Below are 22,002 nucleotides of genomic sequence, written 5' to 3'. Positions count from 1 at the left end.
ATCTATTTGTTTAAGTAAAATGAGAATAATAAATATCAATAAAAATAATTAACAAATAAGATAAAATAATCATTATCATCATAGTTCATAATTATCTCTTCAATTAGTATTATCACAATATTATTGTCACCATCACCAGATTAATATCAATATTATAATCATAGTTGTTATTATTATGTTTAGTGGCGAATTTTATTAATTAAAATGTAAATCTTTAATGGTATTTTTAAGACTAATCTCTTTAGATAATAATGACTGGCTTGATTAATGAATTGACTAAAATATGTAATATACTATTGCAAACCCAATTGTCAAAGATGAGGGCGATATTAATTGAAACATTTAGCAATACTCATCTTGACGTACTCAAAAAGTTAGGCCATGTCGAAATACTGTCTGTCATCTTCATCCAAGCATAATAGAGCATTTTTGGACCCCAAAATGACCATATATAATTAATATATATGAAAAATGATAATAAATCAAACTAAAATAGTTATGAAGAATATACGATAAATATCCCAAATAAATTGAAACATTAGCGGGGCAAATAAAGTAAATGACACATATAAGATCTACTTCCTGTCCAAATTTTACATTAGATTCCACGTTCATTTGCTTTGGCCAGCTTGGAAACAACAGCAACAATACTGCATGAAATTATGAAAATATTCACCAGATTAGCACTGGAATAGGAAATCAACACCTTGCATAGATGGATGAAGTAAATTAAATCAATATAGTGGGTGTGTGCACGTGTGTGCTTTTTTTCCTAGGTTTTTCAATTCGATTCAACTGATTTTCATTTACTTTATTTTGTTCTGCGCCCCACATCTCATTTGTTAATATAACTTCAAAGAAAAAGAAAAATGATGAGGATAAATTGTTTGGAAAACACAACATCGCATCACCTTAGACAACCAGGAGGAAGATTCACCATATTGATTCTTAATATTTGAATTGTTAAGTGGTGGAGTACTGTGTATGCTGGACACGTGGCTGGACTTAATTTGCCTCTCTTCTTTTATTTTGCTGAAAATAGCAGTATAACCCTCTCCTGACTTGGGGTTTGTGACATCCCAAGTACCAAATTTGGGTATTGCAGTTGCTCGATGGTTCTGCCCCCATGCAGTCCATAAATTTGATCACCATAGAAGTCCAAGATGAAGAAAACAATGAATTGGAGTAATAAATAAAATAAAGTGATAGAAAAAAAGACAGACTGATTTCATTCAATATCCTTAGATTGAAGGAAAAGAATCATAACTATAACTGAGATTCATCAAAATTTAAAAACTTTGATAAATTTTAAGTTAATAATAAAAAGTGTGTTCCAAAAAGTATAATAAAAAAACGTGTAACTAGCACCCATGTCAGTTGTATGTTAGGAAATAATAGAGATTCAATATAAAGGATTAATATATCAACCTAATAAAGTCCTAAACCATAAACCATTTTACTTAATCTTAACAATTTAATTAATTTCCCTTAAAAACAATTTAATTAATCTTGAATGATAAGAGATCTTAAAAATGAGTGTTTACCAAACAAAATTTTAGTCGATTTTTTGCCATTTTTTTTCTTCCAAAAGAGACAGTATGATTGAAGAGGGAAGGAAAATATGATAATTGCGAATCCTTCTAGCCTTTGGAGATGCTTACTGTAGGAATTAGGAAAGGGTGAAAGAATTATTCATGAGGATCACAGGTAAAGATGTGTTACATCTATTTTTGATAGAAAATGGAAGGTTTGAATAGGTATAAAGACAAAAATACATTTTTTCTACATTTTTTTATTTGAGATATTTATGTCATTTATATGTCTTTTTTTATTATCTTTTACTTTTTTATAAAATCAAATAAGAGAAAAAATCTTTTATTTTTTCGTTTTCTTTCTTATCAAGCATTCTAAGAAAACCATCTCATTTTTTATTTATTTTATTTATTTTCTTTCCTTTTACTTTTTTTTTTTTTATCTTTCATTCCTAAATCAAACATGTATTTTATGAGAATACGAAAATTCAAATAATAAAAGTTAACACACAAGCTAACCTAAACATTTTATATTTCAAGATCATTTGCCCTCTCTTTAATATTGAGGAAAATAATAAAGTAAATGAAAATAAGAAAGCAAGAAATAAAGAAGAGGAAATATGTATGATATATGGTTGAATTTTTGGGTTGTTTGTTTTGAGAGAAATATAAAAAAAATTAAAAAGATATAATACTATAATGTTTGACTTGGATGAAAAGAGACCGGAGAATGAGTTTATAATTAAAAATATTATTTTATTCTGTAATTGATTTTAATTACGTTTCAACAAACAAGGATGACAAGGAAAAAATATTTAAATATGACCAAATGTTTCTTGACACTTAAAAAAAATATAAATATGAAAAGTCATATTATGTGATAGAAAGAACAGATAAAAAAGATGAGAGATGTTTAAAATATAGAGATATTTAAATATCATCACTCCAATGATAATTGACTATAATTTTTAAGATGGTACAAAAGTTGTTTTTTTTTTAATTCCGAACTAATTCATTTTCAAATAGTTTGGATTTGATTCAATTTAATTATCTATTTATTATTCATATATTGATAGGTTTTTCTAAAGAACCAAACAAAATCAAACCTCTTTAAAAATGATTCCGTTAACATATGCACCATTTTCATAAAGGGATTGGTTCAATTTTTTCTTCTTCTTTTTATCCAAATCAGTTTGATTTTTTCAACCCTCGTTTCCTTGTAATTGATTATGAATGCAGAAAACAGAGACAAGGGCAAGCTAAATGAAAATTACCGAGTGGTCACTAAAGGAAGAGTTTGCAGTCCTTTGTGTATTATGGCTTGATGAAGAGAAGCCCTTAATGCTACTGCCTCCTTTGGACATGTTCCTCTTGTGGTTCACAGAGTGATCAAAATGACTCTGTTCACTGGCGCCAAACTCTGCTGTGACTGTGAGTTCACCATTACTTCCCCTGCTCCTGCGGCGCACATGGCTTCCATTTTCCAAAGAATGTACGTTGTGGGAATAGCCATGAGAAGCCATCATCACTTCATCAGCATCAACTCTTATGCACGTGTTGAAGGCCTCTGGGTTTTCCATTGGGTCATTAGGATTAATCATGATCCCAGACTTTTCTCTGCGTGCATTCTCAAAATATGAGGTGTATGGAACGTTGTCAGTGTCCCAGTTGCCAAACTTGGGAACGTGATGAGAATGTTGCTGTCATGGAGAAGAGGACTCGGGATCAAAACTTATTCGCATCTTTGTTTTGCAAAAAAATGTTTTCCAAGGTAGCAATTACATTCGGATAACATACGGTAATAAAAAAAAAGGAAGGTAATGGTGGTTGAGAATATGCATGATATTTTTAGTTTAGAAAAGAAAGAATAATTTAGTTTATCTTTTATTAATTTATTATTTGTTTTAAATCTTTAGGATATTATTTAGATTTAAAAATATTATGAATTTGTTTAGAATATTTTAGCTTTTAGGATTTGTTTTTTCTTTTTTAAGATTAAGAATATCTATAATTTTTATGAGGAAATCCTATTTGATCCAACCAAAGAGGGGGTCACATTTGTGAAGAAAGGATATGCAAGTTTCACAAAATTTTGTAATAGGGATGCTGTACATGCCTAAGGAATTATAAGGTTTTCTTAAAAAACATGTAATGAGGATTAATAAAATATTCAAGAGGCTCCTTTACCCAAGGGTTTATTTTGATAAATACTTCTGAACGAAGAAAATAAAAAAATAAAAGATAAACTTTTTCTTAAGTTAAAATGAGTTTTGTATTAATTAATTTATATAAAATCTTTCATATAAGTATATAACTTTAGTAAAGTATGAGACAATATTTTAGTTTATGAAAAAAATTAATTTCATGAAGTGGTTATAGAAAAACTTAACAAAACATGCCTATATCTCCTTCTTTTACAAATATATCCATACAACTACAAATATATCACAATGAAATTGATTTTCAAAGATGTGAAAACTTTTTTGGTTGCCTATAATAATTAATTTTAGGTATGAGATTTATAAATAAATAAAAAAAGCTGAAGCTATAGGTATAAGATTGTTTAAATAAATTTACCTGTTTTTTTATAAGATTATTTTTTAACTTTTAGATATATTGATTATTTTTTTTCCATATATTTTTATTTAACTATTTTCTTTCCAAACATTAATAAAAAAATAAGTAGGGGAATACCTAAAATAAAAGAATAATTTTAAAATAATAATACAAATAATTAGTAAAATTAATATAATAATTATTTTTCTTAAAAAACATAAATTAGTTGACATAATTAGTGACATAAGGAAATACAGTATAAGGGACTAATTATGAGTGGTGCCTCTGATTTCGGCGACCTTATAGCTGGTAAAACCATAGTTTTTAAGACTATAGACAAAACTGAACGGAAAAACGAGGTTTGTTTGAGGAGATAACGCCAGGTCTGACTTCCGAAGGTGCTCACAAAAAGTAACAGATCCAACATGAAGTAACAGGAAATGGTTATTTAGATTAAAACCAAATTAGTTCCTAATCATGTTTTATTCCCAATTATAACATGTTGAGTTCAGAATATATATATAGTATGAAAACATAAAAACTTACAGCCATTATTAACTGGAAGAGTTCTTATGGTATAGAATCCGGGGCAAAAGGATCTTTGACCTCTCTCTATGTGCCTCCGAGATAGGATATGTTGGCTTAACAGTAGAGAGCATGTTTCTGCAAAAACAAAGCCCTTATATAAGTAGAACTAGTCTCCGAGGAATTGATTAATAAAATTAATAACTTAGCAATGCAGAGAATGAAATAATAGTATGACCCTATGAATCAGGGGTCACGCCCTAAAAAATAAATCGATAGTTACAAAGCTTCTTTGAATATGTTGCGTACCAAAATATAAGTCGCTTTCTTTTTGTTTAGCATTTTAAAAGGCAGGACATAATTATGTAGTTGGCTTGGCTTAAGTTTTGTTGTGCTCTCTGTAGCAATATCCTCCCTGTCATAATCTCATTTCCGCGTATAAGAGATTCTTTCTAGTAGCACCATGTGGATTTTATATATATATATATATATATATATATATATATATATATATATATATATATATATATGTAAGTATGTATTTAAATTGTTCAATCCCTTTATTTGATCTTGCTATTTACTCTTTTAATACACTATCCTAGTATATCTTGTATTGTACAGTTGCACTGCTGAAGCAACATTTTTTTTTCCAGTTATTTTTCATCGGATATATCACCAAATTGGATTCTATCCAACCTTGCTGCTTCTGCAGCATAAAACACAAAGTATTAAAATAGAATTTTTTTGTTGTTGAAGAAAACATGAGTAAATGATGGATAGAGAGAAAGAGTAATTAGAGAAAAGTAGAGAAGATGGAGGAAAACTGAAAGGAACTGTTGGAAAGGTTCCACATCCACACATCAACTGAGAAGTTAGTTTTTCTTTATTTTTTTTAGTCCATGAGCTGTGGACTAATCACCATTCAAAATTTAAAATTTTGGCATATTGGAATTGTGGTGGGCATGGGATCTCACAGACAATCCAAGTCCTTTGTCTGTTAATTAGGCAAAAAGATCCCGACAAAGTGGTATTTGTAGATCATAACCAGATATCTCAAGACCAAAATGAACCGGTGAATATTCAAAATATACAGTAAACAAGATAGGAGGATCACAGCAGTTCCTTTCTGTCTCTATACACCAACTGTCTTGTTAAGTAGCCAAAGGCAAAGAGCCAATTGAATGCCAAAAATGGAGTGAAGCCAAGTTCTGTCAAGCATGAATCCGAACACTGTGATTCCTGCTCTATTGTTCTCCAAGTATGTCACTGCATCAAAAGCTAGATAACTAAGGACAAAACACAATTGGACTAATACTTTGACAAGAAAAATACCACTAAAAAAAATCCCCATTTACCTAGAGCCTGCCTCTTATGGAATGAGATAGTTTGGGTGTAAATTGGCAGCAACAATTTGGTGTTATCTAAGTCATCCTCCTCATCTCCTACCTCATCATCATCCGAAGATCCCCAACTAATATTGGTAGCAATAGCTTGGGCTGAAATTGCATGTGCAGTTGTTGGTGTCTCTCCTTCAATGTTGTCAAACGAGTTTATGGTAGCACATATGTGCCACTTAGCAGCAAGGCCTGTAATGGAGTGTGCTTTATGCGTGATCTTGGTTGCGCCTCGCAAGAGGATGAGAAGTCCACTCACCAGGGTGATGGAGACTAACTGCAACATTGAACTCCACCTATTATATTCTATTTGCATAATGCTTAAAACATGTTAAACATCTTGAACAAATGCATAGTACAGATAGTAGAATTCTCAATTTATTAAGGATCCTTAAGAAGAAAATTGAAGATCTTTTGAGTATTTAAGTTATGCATTGTCAGTATAAACTACCAATTAAACAAAAACCATCGTTTACATGACTTTTAAGATAACTATTATAAAATTCAAGTAACTTATTATACATGACTATCTTTAATTGGATAACGAAGTAAAAAAATCTCTACTGTGAGAGTATTCTAATTAAATTCCAAGTTTATAATATAGTTTATTTATGACCATGTTAAAGATTTGTAAGGAAGCTTATTAATTATGTGCTAGTGACATAATGTTGTTAAATAAGTACATGACTAATCTGTTTACCAAAGGTGTTATAAATGGAGGAAAGAAGCTTTACCGCAAGCTCTCCAGCCTTGAGGATATCAACATCAGCATGAGGTTTTGTAACCATAAGCAGAAAAATGAGTTGGCTTGCTGTCACCAAAAGCAGAGAAGCTAGAATGAAACCTCGGAAACGATGGCTTATGATCCGAAGATTCCTTCTCATTCTTAGGTGCTCCAACAAGATTGACCCCACCTCAGTTTCTCGCTGAAAAACTCGAGCAAACTCATCTAGTCTAAGTATTTGCAAGTAGCAGATAAGCCGAAAGAGAACACACACCAGGAAGAAAATGGATGTTCTATACAGCCAAGAACATAGGTCCAATGTGCACAGAATGATGCTGCTCACGTATATACTACCATAATGTGGTATTTGTGATGCTCCCGAGACGTACCACCATATCTTGTAGGCACATTCTGCTATGAAACAGGGAAGCCCCCAACGCATGATAAGCTTCATGGTTCCCTGCATAATAGGGACTAAGTTATTTTGCTAAACAGTTTGAATTTGTTCTTTGATTTTGGCTTAACTCATCTCTACAAAACCAACATATAAAGTGATGGGCGCTTAAGCTTTATAAGGCTACTATTAACGTGAAACTTGATTTTTTCTATAATTCTCCAACAAGTGGTTTTAACTTTTAACAAACAGATTATTGAATATTGACCAAATAATTGCCATAATTATGAAGAGGATGGAAACAAACACGTCAGAAAAGTAATTGCCAAAAGACCATGATCGTGTTCCCTTTTTTAACTGCAGATCGTACAATTTTAAAATTGCTATTTGCATGCCAATTTCTGAGTAGATATATGGCAATTGATTACTGCAAACAAAAGAGTATTGTGTTGTACCAAAAATATAAAAAAGTAGTACTATGTTACTTTTTCCTACTTAAGGAAAGACTAGGACTTGTTGTAATTGAAAACATGTTTCAAGCTACTGTTCTTTATGTTTTTCACTTTGGACACAAACGTTGCAATTGGGTGAGTCAACCAAAAAATTGAATGGCAGATACTCCGGAATTGTTTAAAGAAATCATCATACCAAATAAAACGGGAAAAGGAGAAAAGGAAAGAGAAAACAAACCTGCATCTGTTCTGAGTACCCTCGTTGAATCTTGAGGCTTTCATCACCTAATTTATCAAGGAAGAGAAACTTTCTGAAGCCATACCTACGATCCCACGAAGAAATACTGATGAAAGAGAGGGCAGCGAAGACGGAGAGAGAAATCTGCACGGGTATGTGGTATGGTCGACTATGATCACGGTCGCAGGTGGGACAATCAAGTAGAAAGTGCGAGAGTGTTGGCACAACAAAGGCTAAAGTGAAGAACACGGTCCAAGAAAGACCAGCTTTGCACACGTTGGAGTGATCCACGTAAACCCATCTCAGGTATGATCTGAAGTTCCTTAATTCTGTTGTTCCACGATCATGTGCTGGGTGGTGCTCCTCCATGTTCTTTGGTAGTAGGAGACTCCCTCTTTCATCTTCCATGGCCTTGGAAATCTAGGCATGGACTTTTCTAGGGGCCAGAATATTCAGATAGGAACACACGAAACTATACAATCCAAGAAGAGGGTGTGAATGTGAATTGTGTTGGCAATTAGAATCTGGAAGTGTGATGGATTTGGATGTGAATGAATGAATGTTGCTGTTGCTGTCGCTGTCTCAGCACTCTTTGCTTGTCTTTTAAAGTTTAAACCGCAATAATGTAATGTCCCTCCTTTAAATATTTCATATTACTTAAAGGTTTAGGATGAACTCTTTCAGAAATTTTTTATATGTAGCCTCACGTCAACTTAACAATTCCCATTAGTTTAATCACCATAGTTGTCATTATTATATTTTAATAAATGCCTAATGTCAAATTAATCACAGTTTGCCATGACCACGTCGTCTTCCTGGAGAAGAAATGCTATTCAACCCACGTCTTTGGACCTCCACACACTAATCCTCTTCACAACTTGCTTTGCTATACAACTCATACCTAACCATTTGTGTAATATTTTTACGAACAAGTTTGCTATTTTTTTTTAGCACTGGTGGATCAGTTGCTTACGAAACCCTTTGTGAACACTGAATGCCAAATTCTCTGTCCTTTTTGTTTCACGGTTTGTTTATAAGGTATCTTTATAAATATTATAATCTTGATTTAATTGTATTTTGGGCTTCTTTAACTTAAATCGCGTGTGATTTTAGTTTTTCGTTTTTTAGGTTAATTAATATTTTAGTTTGTGTAAGACGCAACTGATTATAGTATATAAATTACATTTTATATTTATAATAAACAAATTAAAAATAAGCAAATTACATTGGGATACAAGATTATTTTTAATTGTAATTTATATATTAAAAAATCATTGATTAGAAAGATTATTTTACGAGAAATAAGTACGTAATTTTTTGTCTGAAAAGGATAAAAAAGAAAATGTGAAAATAATAATTTCTATTAACCTAAAGATTGATTCATTAAATTAAGAATAAATAATTATTTTTATTTCTGAATATGTAAATCAATGATAATTTAATTTTTAAAAGAATAATTTTTTTTAAATGCGTAAGAAAATGTGATAATTTTATTTTGTTATTAAATTTGTAAGATTATTTTGTTTTTTAAGATAGTAATGTTCAACTATTAATTTTATAATAAATTATATTTTTTTAGAATTAATTAAACGTTAAATTTTAAAATTTAAGAATTAATTTATATTAAATTGTATGCTGATGTAATTATTGCACTTTTATATGTTTAATATGATAGATTTTTCTTAGGATTAAATTATAATAGAATTATATTTTCATACAATAAAATAATTATTTATTCTTAAATTAAAATATATTTTTTATAAAAAAAATTTAGTTTAATTGATTGAGTAGAGTAAAAGAATGTTATAAATTTCTAACAATAAAAAAAGGAAAATTAAATTTTAACTTGAAAGTAGAACGGAAAACGGAACTTGGTTGAGAAAGAAAAAACAAAAAGGATCCGAGTGCGGACGCTGGTATGAGAAATCACCGGAATTGCCGTAAATGCCGCCTATGACAACACGCTGCGAATCGACAAATCAAATGCCTCCGTGGACCACTCAGGTCCTCTTTCCCATTTCCACTCTTCAATTCAATTAATATCTCTCACACACACACTCTCTCTCTCATACACACACAAAGTTCCCTCTCCAAACATGGCGGCAATTTTCTCTTCTTCGCTCTTCGTTTCTTCGCCTCTTCCCAAACCACTTTCTTCCTCCTATTCCCGAATCCATAAAGCTCCACAACTTTTCAGGTTCGTAGTCTTAACCTATCCTCACTCGTTTCGTTCCTCTGTTATCAGTTCCGTTCTCTGATATCTTCTTCTCTAGGGCTCGCTCCTCGCTCCTTCAGGATAAAGAGGAAAAAGTGATCGTGCAGGATTCATTCCCCTCCAAAACCTCTCCTCTTCACTCCGCTGATAAATCAACTAGTGGAAACTCGATTAACACCTCTGCGTTCGAGAAACGGATTATCAAGGTCGAACAATCGGTGAATATCTTTCTCACGGTAATTTAATTCTCCTCCTTCAACCACTCAACTGAAATTCACCGTCGGAATCACCATATACTGTTGTATTGTTACGCATCCTTATTTATTATTCATCTTTCTAGCAAAACATTTTAATTGAGTTATTAAGTGTATGAACATTCACCAAGCATTTTCAGATTAATCGCGTTACTTGATATTGAGGGAAACTGCGGACAAATGCGGCCGATGCAATCACAATTGTGTTTGCGTTGTCGTCACGAACTGTTTTTTAAAACCTTGATTTTACATATAGTTGAAACTTTCTTGACTCGTTGGTTCTGCTTTTGGGGATTGTTATTCCTAGGAAGAAGGATGTGAGTATTTGTTGTTTATTACTTATTTTCAGCTCCACTGATAATTTCAGGATTCCGTCATAAAGATACTTGATACTCTGTACCATGATAGACACTATGCAAGGTTTTTTGTGCTTGAAACTATTGCCAGGGTTCCTTACTTTGGTAAGTGCTTGAAATCCTTACTGCTACACTTGATTATACTTTTTTTTTAAAAAAATTGAACCTGTTTTAGTTTTTGATGTTATTCTAAATTTCATGATGATGTAGCGAACTTGCAATTCTTTGGCTGTATCTAGTGAACATTGCTATGCTTGTTAAGCATCATTGTCAATTGTGTACTTAATTTACTAGTAAATGTAGGGAGTCACTGGGCATTTTCATTGTGACTTTTTGGTATTAATTTCTGTGTACTGTTTATCTATGGCAGCCTTTATGTCAGTTCTCCATATGTATGAGAGTTTTGGCTGGTGGAGGCGGGCAGACTATCTGAAAGTGCATTTTGCTGAGAGCTGGAATGAAATGCATCATTTGCTCATCATGGAAGTAAGATCTCTGACAATTTTTTAATGTAACTGATGTCTTATTGGTTAATTCTCAAAAGGTGTCATTCTGCAAATCTTGTTAGTTGTCCATCACCATCCATGAGTTGTTTTGTTTTTAGAGGATTAGTAGTTGAATGTATTATGAGTAAACTCAACCGTTGAAGCAGAAGACCTGATTGAAAGTTGGAGAAAATTGAGGGAAACATAGTATGTGTTTGGATGAGCTTTCAATTCTACTAAAAGCTGCAAATAATTGCTTCAACTTTTTCAATTTTCCACCATTATTTTGGGGGTCAAAATTGATTCTAGGAGGTATCTAAAAACACTATACAGTGGTATGTTCCACTGTGAAGATAATGATTTGAGTGGCATAAATGTACTCCTATCATGTGCATATCCATGTTTATTTTTATAGATAATAACCTGACAGTGGAAAATGTTTTCAGAAGAAAATAGTAAAAAAATAATAAGTAGAAATTGACCAGGAAGCTGTGTTCTTTTCTGCTACTACACCAAACAATGGAAAGTGCTTTCTGAATTATTTATTTTTTGTGTCGTCAAATAACAGAAAATATTTTCACACCAAATAGGTAAATACCAGAAAATTAAAAAATTAAAAAATGAAAACCAGAAAGTTATTTTCCTTAATACAGTTGGTGCATTTTCTAAATATTTTCTGTTGTCTGATTAGTTTAGGAGAAGTAATTTTTTCCTCCTGTAATGGTTGTAATCTTCTGTTCTATTGAATTGTCATGGAATGGATCCATGGCATTACCAACATAGAGTATAGTTTTTCTAGAAAATGCTTTTTCTACATCAACCAACATAAAATGTTTTTCTGCTCTAAACACTGGAAAATATTTTCCGGAAAGATATTCTTCATCAATGAAAATGGGGAGCAAAAATATATTTTTGGGGGGATTTTTGCAAGTTTTGTAATTTGCAATCACATGCATGATTTGTGACTCTATTGTACACATACTTTATTGCATGTGATAAGCTTGGACCTCTATTGCAGGAACTAGGGGGGAATGCTTGGTGGTTTGACCGCTTTCTCGCTCAACATATTGCAATATTTTATTATATTATGACAGTTTTAATGTATGCAGTAAGCCCAAGAATGGCATGTAAGTATTAAATACTTGAATTTTGTTTAACTTCAATTCATGCTACATCTTTCAGTTCGTTGGTCTGAAAATTTAGTTAAGTTGTATACATATGAGGAGTTTTGAAGACCCCAAATGAAAAAATGTCACCTGTTTGATTGAAAAGATAGAAGTTGCCAGCACATCTATGCACATATTTTTACTAGTTATTTGTTTGGTTATACCAGTGGCGTAAACTGGAAGTGTAAATGAGAAAGTATTTGAGATGCCCATATGGCCTCTGTTTCTTGCACAATTGATAAAAATAAAATGAGGCAAACAATTGACATTAAACTATGTTGCTGAACTTAAAACAACTTAAATAACACAGCTGATCAGCAGTTCAGCGCAAACAAAGAAGAATGAAGAAACTGACATAGTTCCTTTTGCTAAATTATCAACAGTTAATCATCATGTTGACTGAATTACATTCCACCATTTGGTACCTGTAAGCTTGGTTCTTCAATTACTGATTTTATGTGTATGGCTTTATTGCTAGTGCAGATCACTTTTCGGAATGTGTAGAGAGTCATGCATTTGAAACTTATGACAAATTTATCAAGGTCCAAGGAGGTATTATGGAGTTTTCTTTTCCCTTTTCTTTTTTGTGTTATTTAGATTTTTATTCTATGTTAACTCTTGGTTTTATGCTTTTGTAATTGAGGTCTGGAAAGCCATTGGTTTTATACATGCTCATCAGTCATGATTTATTTGATGTGAAAATTAATTAAAGTTAAGACGAGCTGTTAGGCTGTAGCATGGTTGAATAATGACAGGCTGAGGTTATTCTAGCTTTATGTTGATGCTTACATTTTTCATTTTCTAACTTGGATTAACATGTTCTTGAAATCACCTTAATTTGTTGTCTAAACCAAAACATATCAGAAAAGAAAGCAGATAAATGATCTTGCATTTATTATTTAATAAGTAATATATTAATTACTTTATTTGATGAAGGTTCCAAAAGTTGTTCCTCTTTGCTTCACATTCTTATTTGATTGTGTCTATTTGTACATGGTGATTCAATAACTCTGACAGTTTGATAATTTTTTGTAGATGAATTGAAAAAAATGCCAGCTCCTGAGGTTGCTGTGAATTATTATACAGGAGATGATTTGTATTTATTTGGTAAGCTTTTCATTTTTATGACCCTGGGTTTTTAACTGGAGGAAAAACTGGAATTTCTCACTTCCCATATTATTTTCCTCAGATGAATTTCAAACTTCCAGAGTTCCTAATTCAAGAAGACCTAAGATAGGTATGCCTTGAAACCTGGTCCAACATTACTTTATTACTAATTTACTATACTGAATTTGTTCTGTCTGGTTGGGGGGGGGGGGGGGTGATTTTGCTAAAAACAAGTCCAGTTTCGATATATATAATTAATCACTAAAGTTTTTAAGTGGTTAATCATATATCACTTTTTGAACATTCTATATCATTTGTGTGGTTAATCGCTCCTGTCCTGAAGTGGAAACATTTGTACTTAAAATTGTATTCTTGTGGTTTTCCACCCCCACCCTTTATTTTGTATAATTATTTGTCTCCTGAACAAACCAAATACCTCTTTGCATTGAACCTTTTTAATGCAGTAAAGTTTCTCACATTGATGATTAACAATATATTTATTTCCCATCTAGAGAATCTGTACGATGTATTTGTAAACATCAGAGATGATGAAGCTGAACATTGTAAGACAATGAAGGCTTGTCAAACCCATGGGAACCTCCGGTCACCTCATTCATATGCAGAGGATGATGACAGCTCAGTCTGTGCTCTTGAAGCAGATTGTGAAGGAATAGTAGACTGTATAAAGAAATCTGTTACTTCTAATGCAGCTAAGGTGAAGTAAGATAAGTGGCACAATACATAGTACATTCATTTAATAAGATAGGAGGCAGAGAATAATAATTGGAGGTAGTAAATAGTTGAAATTTGGATAAGGTTGCTCTCCGGTTAATTGTCTTTATAGAAAGTAAAGGTTAAATATTCATACCACACACTCTGAGGATTATCAAAGAAAATAATATTATGGAGATTGTCTATAATTTTGCTCCTGCTCTTTTCCTTGTTTTTGGAATTTGGAACTTTGTCATTAGAGCTAGAGGGTTCCATGTGTTGACTTTTAGAAACCATCCATCACTGAAATATTTAGATTGTGACAACGAGAGAAAAAATAAATGAAAATAAAAATATTTAAAGAAATATGATGGCAAAATAACAAAATGTTGGAGAGGACAAAGAATGGCAGTGATGGAAGCTGGTTGGTGGGATTGGAAGGTTCACACAAATTGGAGTGGTTATAAGGTGTGAAAACGTGTATGCTAAAACCTTTTGTTTTTTCTTTTTTTTATGTCCTCATGAATACGCAAAATTCCATTGCTACCTGTGGCAGGTTTGTTTTAGTTTCACGATTTTTTTTCTTGATTTGTGGGGAAAGCGGAACGTCCCCACAGCAATGGCAATGACCACAAAGAGCCATGGCAGCCTCTGCCATTTATATATATATATATATATATATATAGAGAGAGAGAGAGAGAGAGAGAGAGAGAGAGAGAGAGAGAATATTAAACCTTCTACTGGTGTAACAAGTGTCACATCCGACTGTGGCAGCTTCTGTATGCATTTTGAGATATTCCTATCTCGCTTCCACAGCTGTGATACGGATCACAGCAGATATGTAGCATTTCCTGATTGTATAAATGTACCATTTGATGATAATGAAGATCACTTCATCTTTTCTTTCCAGATATTTCTCTTCACTATATTCTAATAGATAAGACAAATTATAATCCCGTTTCACCTACACTTGTTATTCTTGCATGTCAGTTAAATGCTTGCAAAAACTTTTCCTGGCTGGAAATATCATTGTCACTTTCCGCTGAACTTAGTATCTGTTAACAGGTTCGTAAGCAATCCGCCAGTATTGCTCTGCATGTAAATAGGCCTGGTTAAATTCAGTCTGACTTTCCCCATACTTGCTTTTGATCAGACTTTTTAGATAGATCATACCACAGTACCACATCCATTAAATCTCCTAATTAGAAAAAAAGAAAAAAAAATCCTGGAAGGAACAGTTTCGTGAAGTTGAGGCTGGGGTTCAAGCTTCTTTATGATCTTGACATTAGGCTTGCACGGATGCTGGTGAATGGCCGTTTTAGAGTGAGCAAAAGATAATGGTGGTGATTTGGTGACTACAACCTCCTTAGATTGGCTGAGATAGCATCTCCTAAAGGGACATGAAACGAATAAAAGTGATTCAATTGGGATGCTGAGAATAAACAATGTTGAAGTTAGTCCTGACCTTTATTGGAAGAAGAAAAGTCACCAATGGTGATGAATTCCCAAGTGAATGTGTTTCTGAAGCTCATGATGGTGAGGATTGGTAAGGTAGAAAAGGATGCTCCAAAGGAAAAAATCTGGTGCAACAGAAGGTACGGAATGGAAGTAAGCGAAGATGGATGATTGGTGTTGATCAACATCTTCATATATTGACTCAGGATGGAGTTTTGTTTGGAGACTTGAGGAATTGGCTAGTGAGGAGGGTCAGGATAGATTGATTATTTGATAAAGCTGCTTCAAAATGACGCACTACAGCTTTTTAACCGAGGAGAAGAGTAAGGTTGCAACTGACCGAGAGCAAATGAGATAAAGGATCCCAATGCAAGCAAGAAAGAAAAAAATTGAGAAGAAAAGAAACAGCAGGGAAGGGGTACTGATGTTGGCGAGTCCTCCAGTGTTGGGGGTCAGGGTGATGTATCTGCAGAAGAAGCTATCATTAGATTGCAGATTCACCTTTTCTGGGCTAATATGCTATTTCAACGATACCTAGTTGAATGAAAATCAGGAATGGATGATTAGAAGAAAAATCCTGGATGCTGCTATTGAGTGCTTGCAGGAGCTTCTGAGGCTGATATTTCAATGGTTCTAAAGAATAATTGTGCCAATGGAGACGCAAGGGAAGGATCAAGAGGACACAATTCAATTACACTGGTGAAATAGAGATCAATGAGGCTAGTCCAATTTTAGATGAATGATATGTGGCTTTGGAATATTGTCCTTGTCTGCTCAGTAGCATCTTCAATGAAGCCTCGGGACAAAGTGTCCGAGCTCAGGGGAATTTTGATGCCTTTTAATTGGAAGTTAAAAATTTTGAGTTCCTAAATTAGATAGTTCTTCAGTTGTTTTTCTTAATGTTTGCTCGAATTCTTGGCAATCTGAAAGAAATTATTTCTGTTCATTTTTTGTTTCACGATTATCAGTTTCTAATCAATGTTACACACCAAAGAGCAGTCGTTCTTCTTCCCATGCTATATTGGGTGTGCTGTTGCAATTTGTTGAGGTCTGCACACTTGTTCTTGAAAAAAATTGTTTGATGTTTCTTCTCCCAAATGTTGCTTGCGTTGTACATTTTACAAAATGAGGTTTTATTTTATAATGGACATACGTTGAATTTATTACTTTTGGAGACATGGTTTGTTGTAGAAAATCTATTGTATAAGGCTGATAATGCTTTGGGGGTAAGGCAAGATGTGCTGTGAACTTCTTGTTAGTGCTGAATCAGTTTTCCCATATAAGATGGTACTCCGAAAAGCAAAAGCAAAAGCAAAAGTAGAAAAGCAAATAGGTAAAGGGAAACACAAAAATATGAATGCCTCTGCGCTGCACGCCAATGTTCTGATGGGTTGTTTCTATCAGGGAAAGTGAAAACCTTAGTGTGATGAACTGATTAGTTGTGGCAAAGTGCTTAGGATAAGCTTGTTGCCGTGCATGGTTGATGATTGTTCTGTAACATGGATTTAAGTAGATAATTAAATATATCTTGAAATTTCAGCTTATAGCTATTTATTTCATTACGTGTCTGCTGGGTACTGCCTGAAGAAAGGGAATCAATGAATCACAAAGGTTCACTTGCAATTGGCTTTTGCTTCTCAACCCTGGAATGGGTAAAAAACTTTGTACCCCATTGTCCAGAGGCTCTTCGCTATGCGAAGGTATGGGGGAGGGATGTTGTACGCAGCCTTACCCTTGCATATGCAAAAGGCTGTTTCCGGATTCGAACCCATGACCAACAAGTCACCAAGGCACAACTTTACCACTGCACCAGGGCTCGCCCTCAACCCTGAAATGGGTGATTGGAAGAAAAACCTAGATGCTGCTAATGAGGCTTTTATGCTTAATTTGATGTTTGAGTGAGGTAAGCAAAGGTTTTTTTTTTTTTTATGATTTTATTATTTCATCCATATTTTCGTGTTTTTGCTAACAGTATGCTAATCATTTTTCATTTTTTATTAATTTGTTTTATAATTTTTTCAGGTTTTCCTATCATTTTTCTTTTTTAAAAATTAGAAATATATATATATATATATATTGTTATTCAGCTTGCGTACTGGTTCATTAGCTCACGGGCTAAGTGAGGTAGACGTGCAAATCAAACAAAAAAAAAAAAAGTTCATTCAATTAGCATGTCAGTGTGGTATGATTTATTTAGATAAGAATGGAAGCAGGCAGACCTAACTTGTATATCCATCTCTAAATTGGTATTATTTCCTTACGTAAATATATTTAAAAGTCTAATTAATGTTAATTAAAATCATTTAATTTTACCAATCTTATTTTTAGTTTTAAAATGAATTTTGATATAAAAATGAAAAAAAGATCATCTATAACTATATAAAAAGTAAAAACTATCATCCAGCAGTGCCACATATTGATAGAACAATCTTTATATAATTGCCATTTTTAAAATTTCATTCTATCTTTTATTTTTCTCACTCTTTGTATTTTTTTTAATCAAAAAGATGTGCAAACACTACCTAATTTTAAATAAAATATTAGTTAAATGAAGTACATTGAGGAATAATATTATTTAGTATAAAATTAATTAAAATTTACTTATGTTTTGGACTATCATATATGATTTTTTTTTGCTTATATTCAAGTTTATAAGCAGTGAATATTAATTTTTTTTATATTCTCAAGGCATTTTAATTAGTTAAAAATTGCTTATTTTTTATAATCTAAACAATCTAAAAGGAATAAAAAATGGTACACGGTTTAGATTGTTTGGTAAGAAAAAAAAGAAAACAAATGTATAACGTAACATAAATATCCCAAATAAAATCTTAGATGTGAGATGCATAAGTGTATTTCTGTCATTAAAAAAAGAATTCTTCTCTTTCTCCTCGCAAATTGGACGGATTACTACAGGAAAAGACTCACTTGAAAATTCTTCTTTTCGTCCTATCATACACTATCCCAAACAAAGGATGAAAAGCGACAAAGTACCCAAGATAAAACTTGGAAATTGGACGGATTACTACAGGGAAAGACTCACTTGAAAATTGTTTCTTGAACATCAAACGAATTGTTAAGATAAAACCTAATTAGTTTGTTAGAAATAGATCAAGTGAATAGTCCAACCAATCTAGAATTCAATTTTTTTTGCCTTGTGGTCTCCAGTTATACGAAAAAAAAAAATAGCTTGTTTTAATTCAATATGAAAAAAAGTATTTTTTTTCAAAATTATATTTAAATTTTTTTGTTAGCTTGTTTTAAAATTATAAAAATAACAAGAATCTAAAAAAAAAAAGAAGCAAATTTCATGTTATTTTAAAAAGCTATAAAAGTTCTAATTATAGCTATCTATTTAAATAAAAACGTGTTTTTTTCAATTTAAAACAAAATAAATTAATTTTGTTAAAATCTACAAAAGAATTTTTATGCATTTTTTTTCAAGAAGTTTAAGCACGGATCCTTTAAACATTCACTGAACATATAAAGAGCTATATATATATATATATATATATATATATATATATATATATATATATATATATATATATATATATATATATAGTTTAATCTTAAGACTGAAATTATTAATTAAAACAAAATCAATAAAACAAATTGAACTAATCTATTCAAGTAGTTGAACTAACCATCCATTAATTCTTTAAAAACTATTCTTTCACTTAACTGTTTTATAATATTCTGTATTGTTGTGCATATATTATTTGTTCAATCCTGTCCAATTTGACCAACTCCTTCTTATCTCGATTATAAGTAAAAAAAGACATTACATTTATTATGAAAATTAATTAACTTCATTAAATTATGTATTTTTTATTAAAAAAGAAATGTTTTTCTTAAATTATCTTTTATTGAAACTTGATATCAAATATAAAAAAATTCTTAGCCTTATTAAATAAAAAACATTTGGTGAGAATTTTATTAAATAAAACATAATTAAATGAGATTTGCTTATATTTGAGGAATTTTTTTTATTATTTATAATCAAAATCGGAGGAAGTATCATTTTAAATGGCTAACTCTGAATTTGAAGGATAAGTTATGAAGTCTATGCAAGTGTCATTTTTTGTACTTACACTAAAAAACTATATAAAGCTTCAAAATAATTTTCAGTGCCTGTAGGTTTGTTTCCTCTTTGGACATTATTTGCATGGTAGAAGGCCGAATGAAAGAATCCTTATCCTTATATTAAAAGCTCAAGTTAGAGGAGCATATAATTACCTTACCCAGTCACCTATGACTCTGTTTTTTTTAATTAAAAAAAAAACTTGCCTTGTCACTTTCATCAAAGATTATGCACTGTCAGTTACATGCTAGAGTGCCTTTTTTGACTGGAAAAGTGAGCAACATTTGCTGGTGCTCTCAACGGGAATTATTTACTGCGCAACCGCAATTTTCTGTCTAGCATGTAATGCGAATCCATTAAATTATTAATCTCATACAACGGGATAATACAAACTTGTCATTAAGATTACCAGCAATTAAGTAATACAGGGAAAATATATGTTGTTGATGGAAATTAAGTGATCAATTCAATGCAAGTATGCAACACATATCCTATTCACATGATTTACTTAATTATTTTCTTCATATTATTAGTACGACAAGTTGGTGATTTTCCTTTCATAATATTTTTATGAGTAAATCATTTTTTTAACACAATCCTTCTAATTATATATATATATATATATATATATATATATATATATATATATATATATAAATTCTTCTACCAAACTCTTTTCAATGACTTAAAATTTATTAAAAACCGTAAAATCATAATTGAGATTCATTTAATAAAAAGTAAAACTCTCAAGATTAAATGTTTTTGAACGAATTTTAACTAATAATACAAAGTATGTTAGATGAAAAGTTATTAAAAAGTATGCAATCATCATATGTCTATGATCTTGACCAATATTTATATGACACATATTTAAGTTTCTTAATTTATAAAAAAATTTAATAACACTTAATTATAAATGATATTTAAATTAGTTGATATTAGATTAGTTGAAAGCATAATGATTCTCAATCATATACTAATTTTTTTTCGTGTTAGATTGTGCTTTCTATCATTTCTCTTTTTATATTTTATCAAATCCAAATAGATTTTAAGTACTTTTTTTGGGCCGGGAAGTTATATTTGGAGAAGTGGTGCTTGTGGTCCCAATACAGCATCATGACTTGTAGAAATTCCCCATAGAGGTTTAATAAATCAGAATGAAACAGTATAAAACAAGAATCCATTTAGTTTCTTATCAATTACACCCTGACCTACTTTTCCCCCAATACTTTAATTAATTTCCAGATGCTACTGGCAGCCATTCAGCGTTGGGTTTCAAATCCAAGGAAGCTGCTTTCTTACCAACTTTAGATTGTTAACATGATTAAAATTCTTGTTTGGTCGCGGTCCAATAGTTTATAACATATCATTATTGTACCTTTCAGTTCCTCAAATGGAAACTTAATTAATTACCAATCAGAAGGACTGGTATTCCCTCCCCCTTTAAAGAGTAAGTAAACCGATATGAGAGGTTGGAATGACATTAATTAATAGTCCAACATGCAATTGAACTTTATTTTTTTTTTATCAAGAAAATAAATTAACAAGGCACAAGCATACAAGGGAGAGAGTAGTTGAGATCAAGTGAATAATTAAATCTTTTAAAATATATCATGAGTAAGACCAATGCCATCTGAAATACACGTTTGGCGTAATTGAAGTTAACAAGGGAGTAGTTACTAAATAACGATTTAATGTTTTGCACTTTTGCCTTTACATCACATCATCACCTATGCATAACCAAAACCACGGGACATGGTACTCAATCCAGAGATTGGAACAAGATTTGACAACAGGGTTTGGGTTACTGTCGCTACATATGTAAATATTTTACGTGGATATTAAAGTTCAATCAACTAATTAACTGCCCAAAATAAATCCAAATAAGCATTGTTTTTGTAACGTCATCAAACAAAATTGTCCAAATGATAAGGTTACATGTGAGCCGTTCCATTTCATGAGAATAATAAAGAAAAGAAATCAAGAGAAAATCCTTTTTCTCCTTTCGATATTTTCATTTATTTCAATGTTCTTCTTTGGATGTGTCCCCACTTGCGAGAAAAAGATGGGAAATAGTAGATTACTAGTGCTTAGGAGTCGTCAATTCCCTTAGGCCACTTCACACACTTTAACTGTCTTCTGTATCTTCACTTTAATTTCCAGTGGGTAATTGGTGTTTATATTTTGGGTTAATTTTATTTGAAATCCCTCTCTATTTTTCACATTCTATTTCTTTATAGGATTCCTCACACACTCCACTTGTTATAATATATAAGAAGAAAGAAGATTTTAAATGTGAGTTTATTTATTTTCTTTTTAATCATAGAAGAAAAGGTAATATGGAGTAATATATA

The 22,002-nt window shown here is 31.6% G+C and overlaps 3 protein-coding genes across 4 annotated transcripts; 1 reads left to right on the top strand and 2 right to left on the bottom strand.

The window, feature by feature from the left end:
• Window positions 1-461: 461 nt before the first annotated feature.
• Window positions 462-5,111, bottom strand: LOC114367810 (RPM1-interacting protein 4-like). 2 transcript variants are annotated; one of them, XM_028325011.1, is made up of 5 exons: window positions 4,923-5,111; window positions 4,635-4,751; window positions 2,807-3,232; window positions 912-1,118; window positions 462-650 (listed from the first exon to the last, which is right to left on the bottom strand). In XM_028325011.1, the coding sequence occupies exons 2-5, from the start codon at window positions 4,638-4,640 to the stop codon at window positions 612-614; spliced, it is 678 nt and encodes a 225-aa protein (XP_028180812.1). In that variant the 5' UTR covers window positions 4,641-4,751; window positions 4,923-5,111; the 3' UTR covers window positions 462-611. The 2 variants fall into 2 exon arrangements, with proteins under 2 accessions (XP_028180812.1, XP_028180811.1); XM_028325010.1 differs by having other exon boundaries at window positions 4,635-5,111.
• A 315-nt stretch (window positions 5,112-5,426) lies between these two features.
• LOC114367809 lies at window positions 5,427-8,450 on the bottom strand. The gene is made up of 4 exons (XM_028325009.1): window positions 7,816-8,450; window positions 6,742-7,191; window positions 5,969-6,284; window positions 5,427-5,879 (listed from the first exon to the last, which is right to left on the bottom strand). The coding sequence occupies exons 1-4, from the start codon at window positions 8,221-8,223 to the stop codon at window positions 5,746-5,748; spliced, it is 1,308 nt and encodes a 435-aa protein (XP_028180810.1). The 5' UTR covers window positions 8,224-8,450; the 3' UTR covers window positions 5,427-5,745.
• A 1,210-nt stretch (window positions 8,451-9,660) lies between these two features.
• LOC114368022 (ubiquinol oxidase 4, chloroplastic/chromoplastic-like) lies at window positions 9,661-14,315 on the top strand. Its single transcript, XM_028325353.1, has 9 exons — window positions 9,661-10,012; window positions 10,089-10,266; window positions 10,652-10,745; window positions 11,011-11,126; window positions 12,144-12,252; window positions 12,775-12,843; window positions 13,327-13,398; window positions 13,481-13,528; window positions 13,911-14,315. Exons 1-9 carry the CDS (start codon window positions 9,912-9,914, stop codon window positions 14,120-14,122), a joined length of 999 nt encoding a protein of 332 aa, XP_028181154.1. The 5' UTR covers window positions 9,661-9,911; the 3' UTR covers window positions 14,123-14,315.
• The last annotated feature ends 7,687 nt before the right edge of the window (window positions 14,316-22,002 follow it).

This window comes from Glycine soja, chromosome 9, assembly GCF_004193775.1.
Source record: "Glycine soja cultivar W05 chromosome 9, ASM419377v2, whole genome shotgun sequence".
Taxonomy (NCBI): domain Eukaryota; kingdom Viridiplantae; phylum Streptophyta; class Magnoliopsida; order Fabales; family Fabaceae; genus Glycine; species Glycine soja.
Note: the sequence above shows the minus strand (reverse complement) of the source record. Positions and strands in the feature narration are given on the sequence as shown.

Excerpts from the sequence above, each read along its gene's own strand:
- LOC114368022 (XM_028325353.1), top strand. The coding sequence starts at position 9,912 with ATGGCGGCAATTTTCTCTTCTTCGCTCTTCGTTTCTTCGCCTCTTCCC. Across the intron at positions 11,127-12,143 it reads ATCATTTGCTCATCATGGAA|GAACTAGGGGGGAATGCTTG; the intron begins GTAAGATCTCTG and ends CCTCTATTGCAG. Across the intron at positions 13,399-13,480 it reads AGATGATTTGTATTTATTTG|ATGAATTTCAAACTTCCAGA; the intron begins GTAAGCTTTTCA and ends TATTTTCCTCAG.
- LOC114367809 (XM_028325009.1), bottom strand. The coding sequence starts at position 8,223 with ATGGAAGATGAAAGAGGGAGTCTCCTACTACCAAAGAACATGGAGGAG. Across the intron at positions 7,192-7,815 it reads GGTACTCAGAACAGATGCAG|GGAACCATGAAGCTTATCAT; the intron begins GTTTGTTTTCTC and ends CCTATTATGCAG. Across the intron at positions 5,880-5,968 it reads CCATAAGAGGCAGGCTCTAG|TGACATACTTGGAGAACAAT; the intron begins GTAAATGGGGAT and ends CTTTTGATGCAG.
- LOC114367810 (XM_028325010.1), bottom strand. Across the intron at positions 1,119-2,806 it reads CTTCCTTTAGTGACCACTCG|AACCATCGAGCAACTGCAAT; the intron begins GTAATTTTCATT and ends GCATGGGGGCAG. Across the intron at positions 651-911 it reads CTTCCTCCTGGTTGTCTAAG|TATTGTTGCTGTTGTTTCCA; the intron begins GTGATGCGATGT and ends AATTTCATGCAG.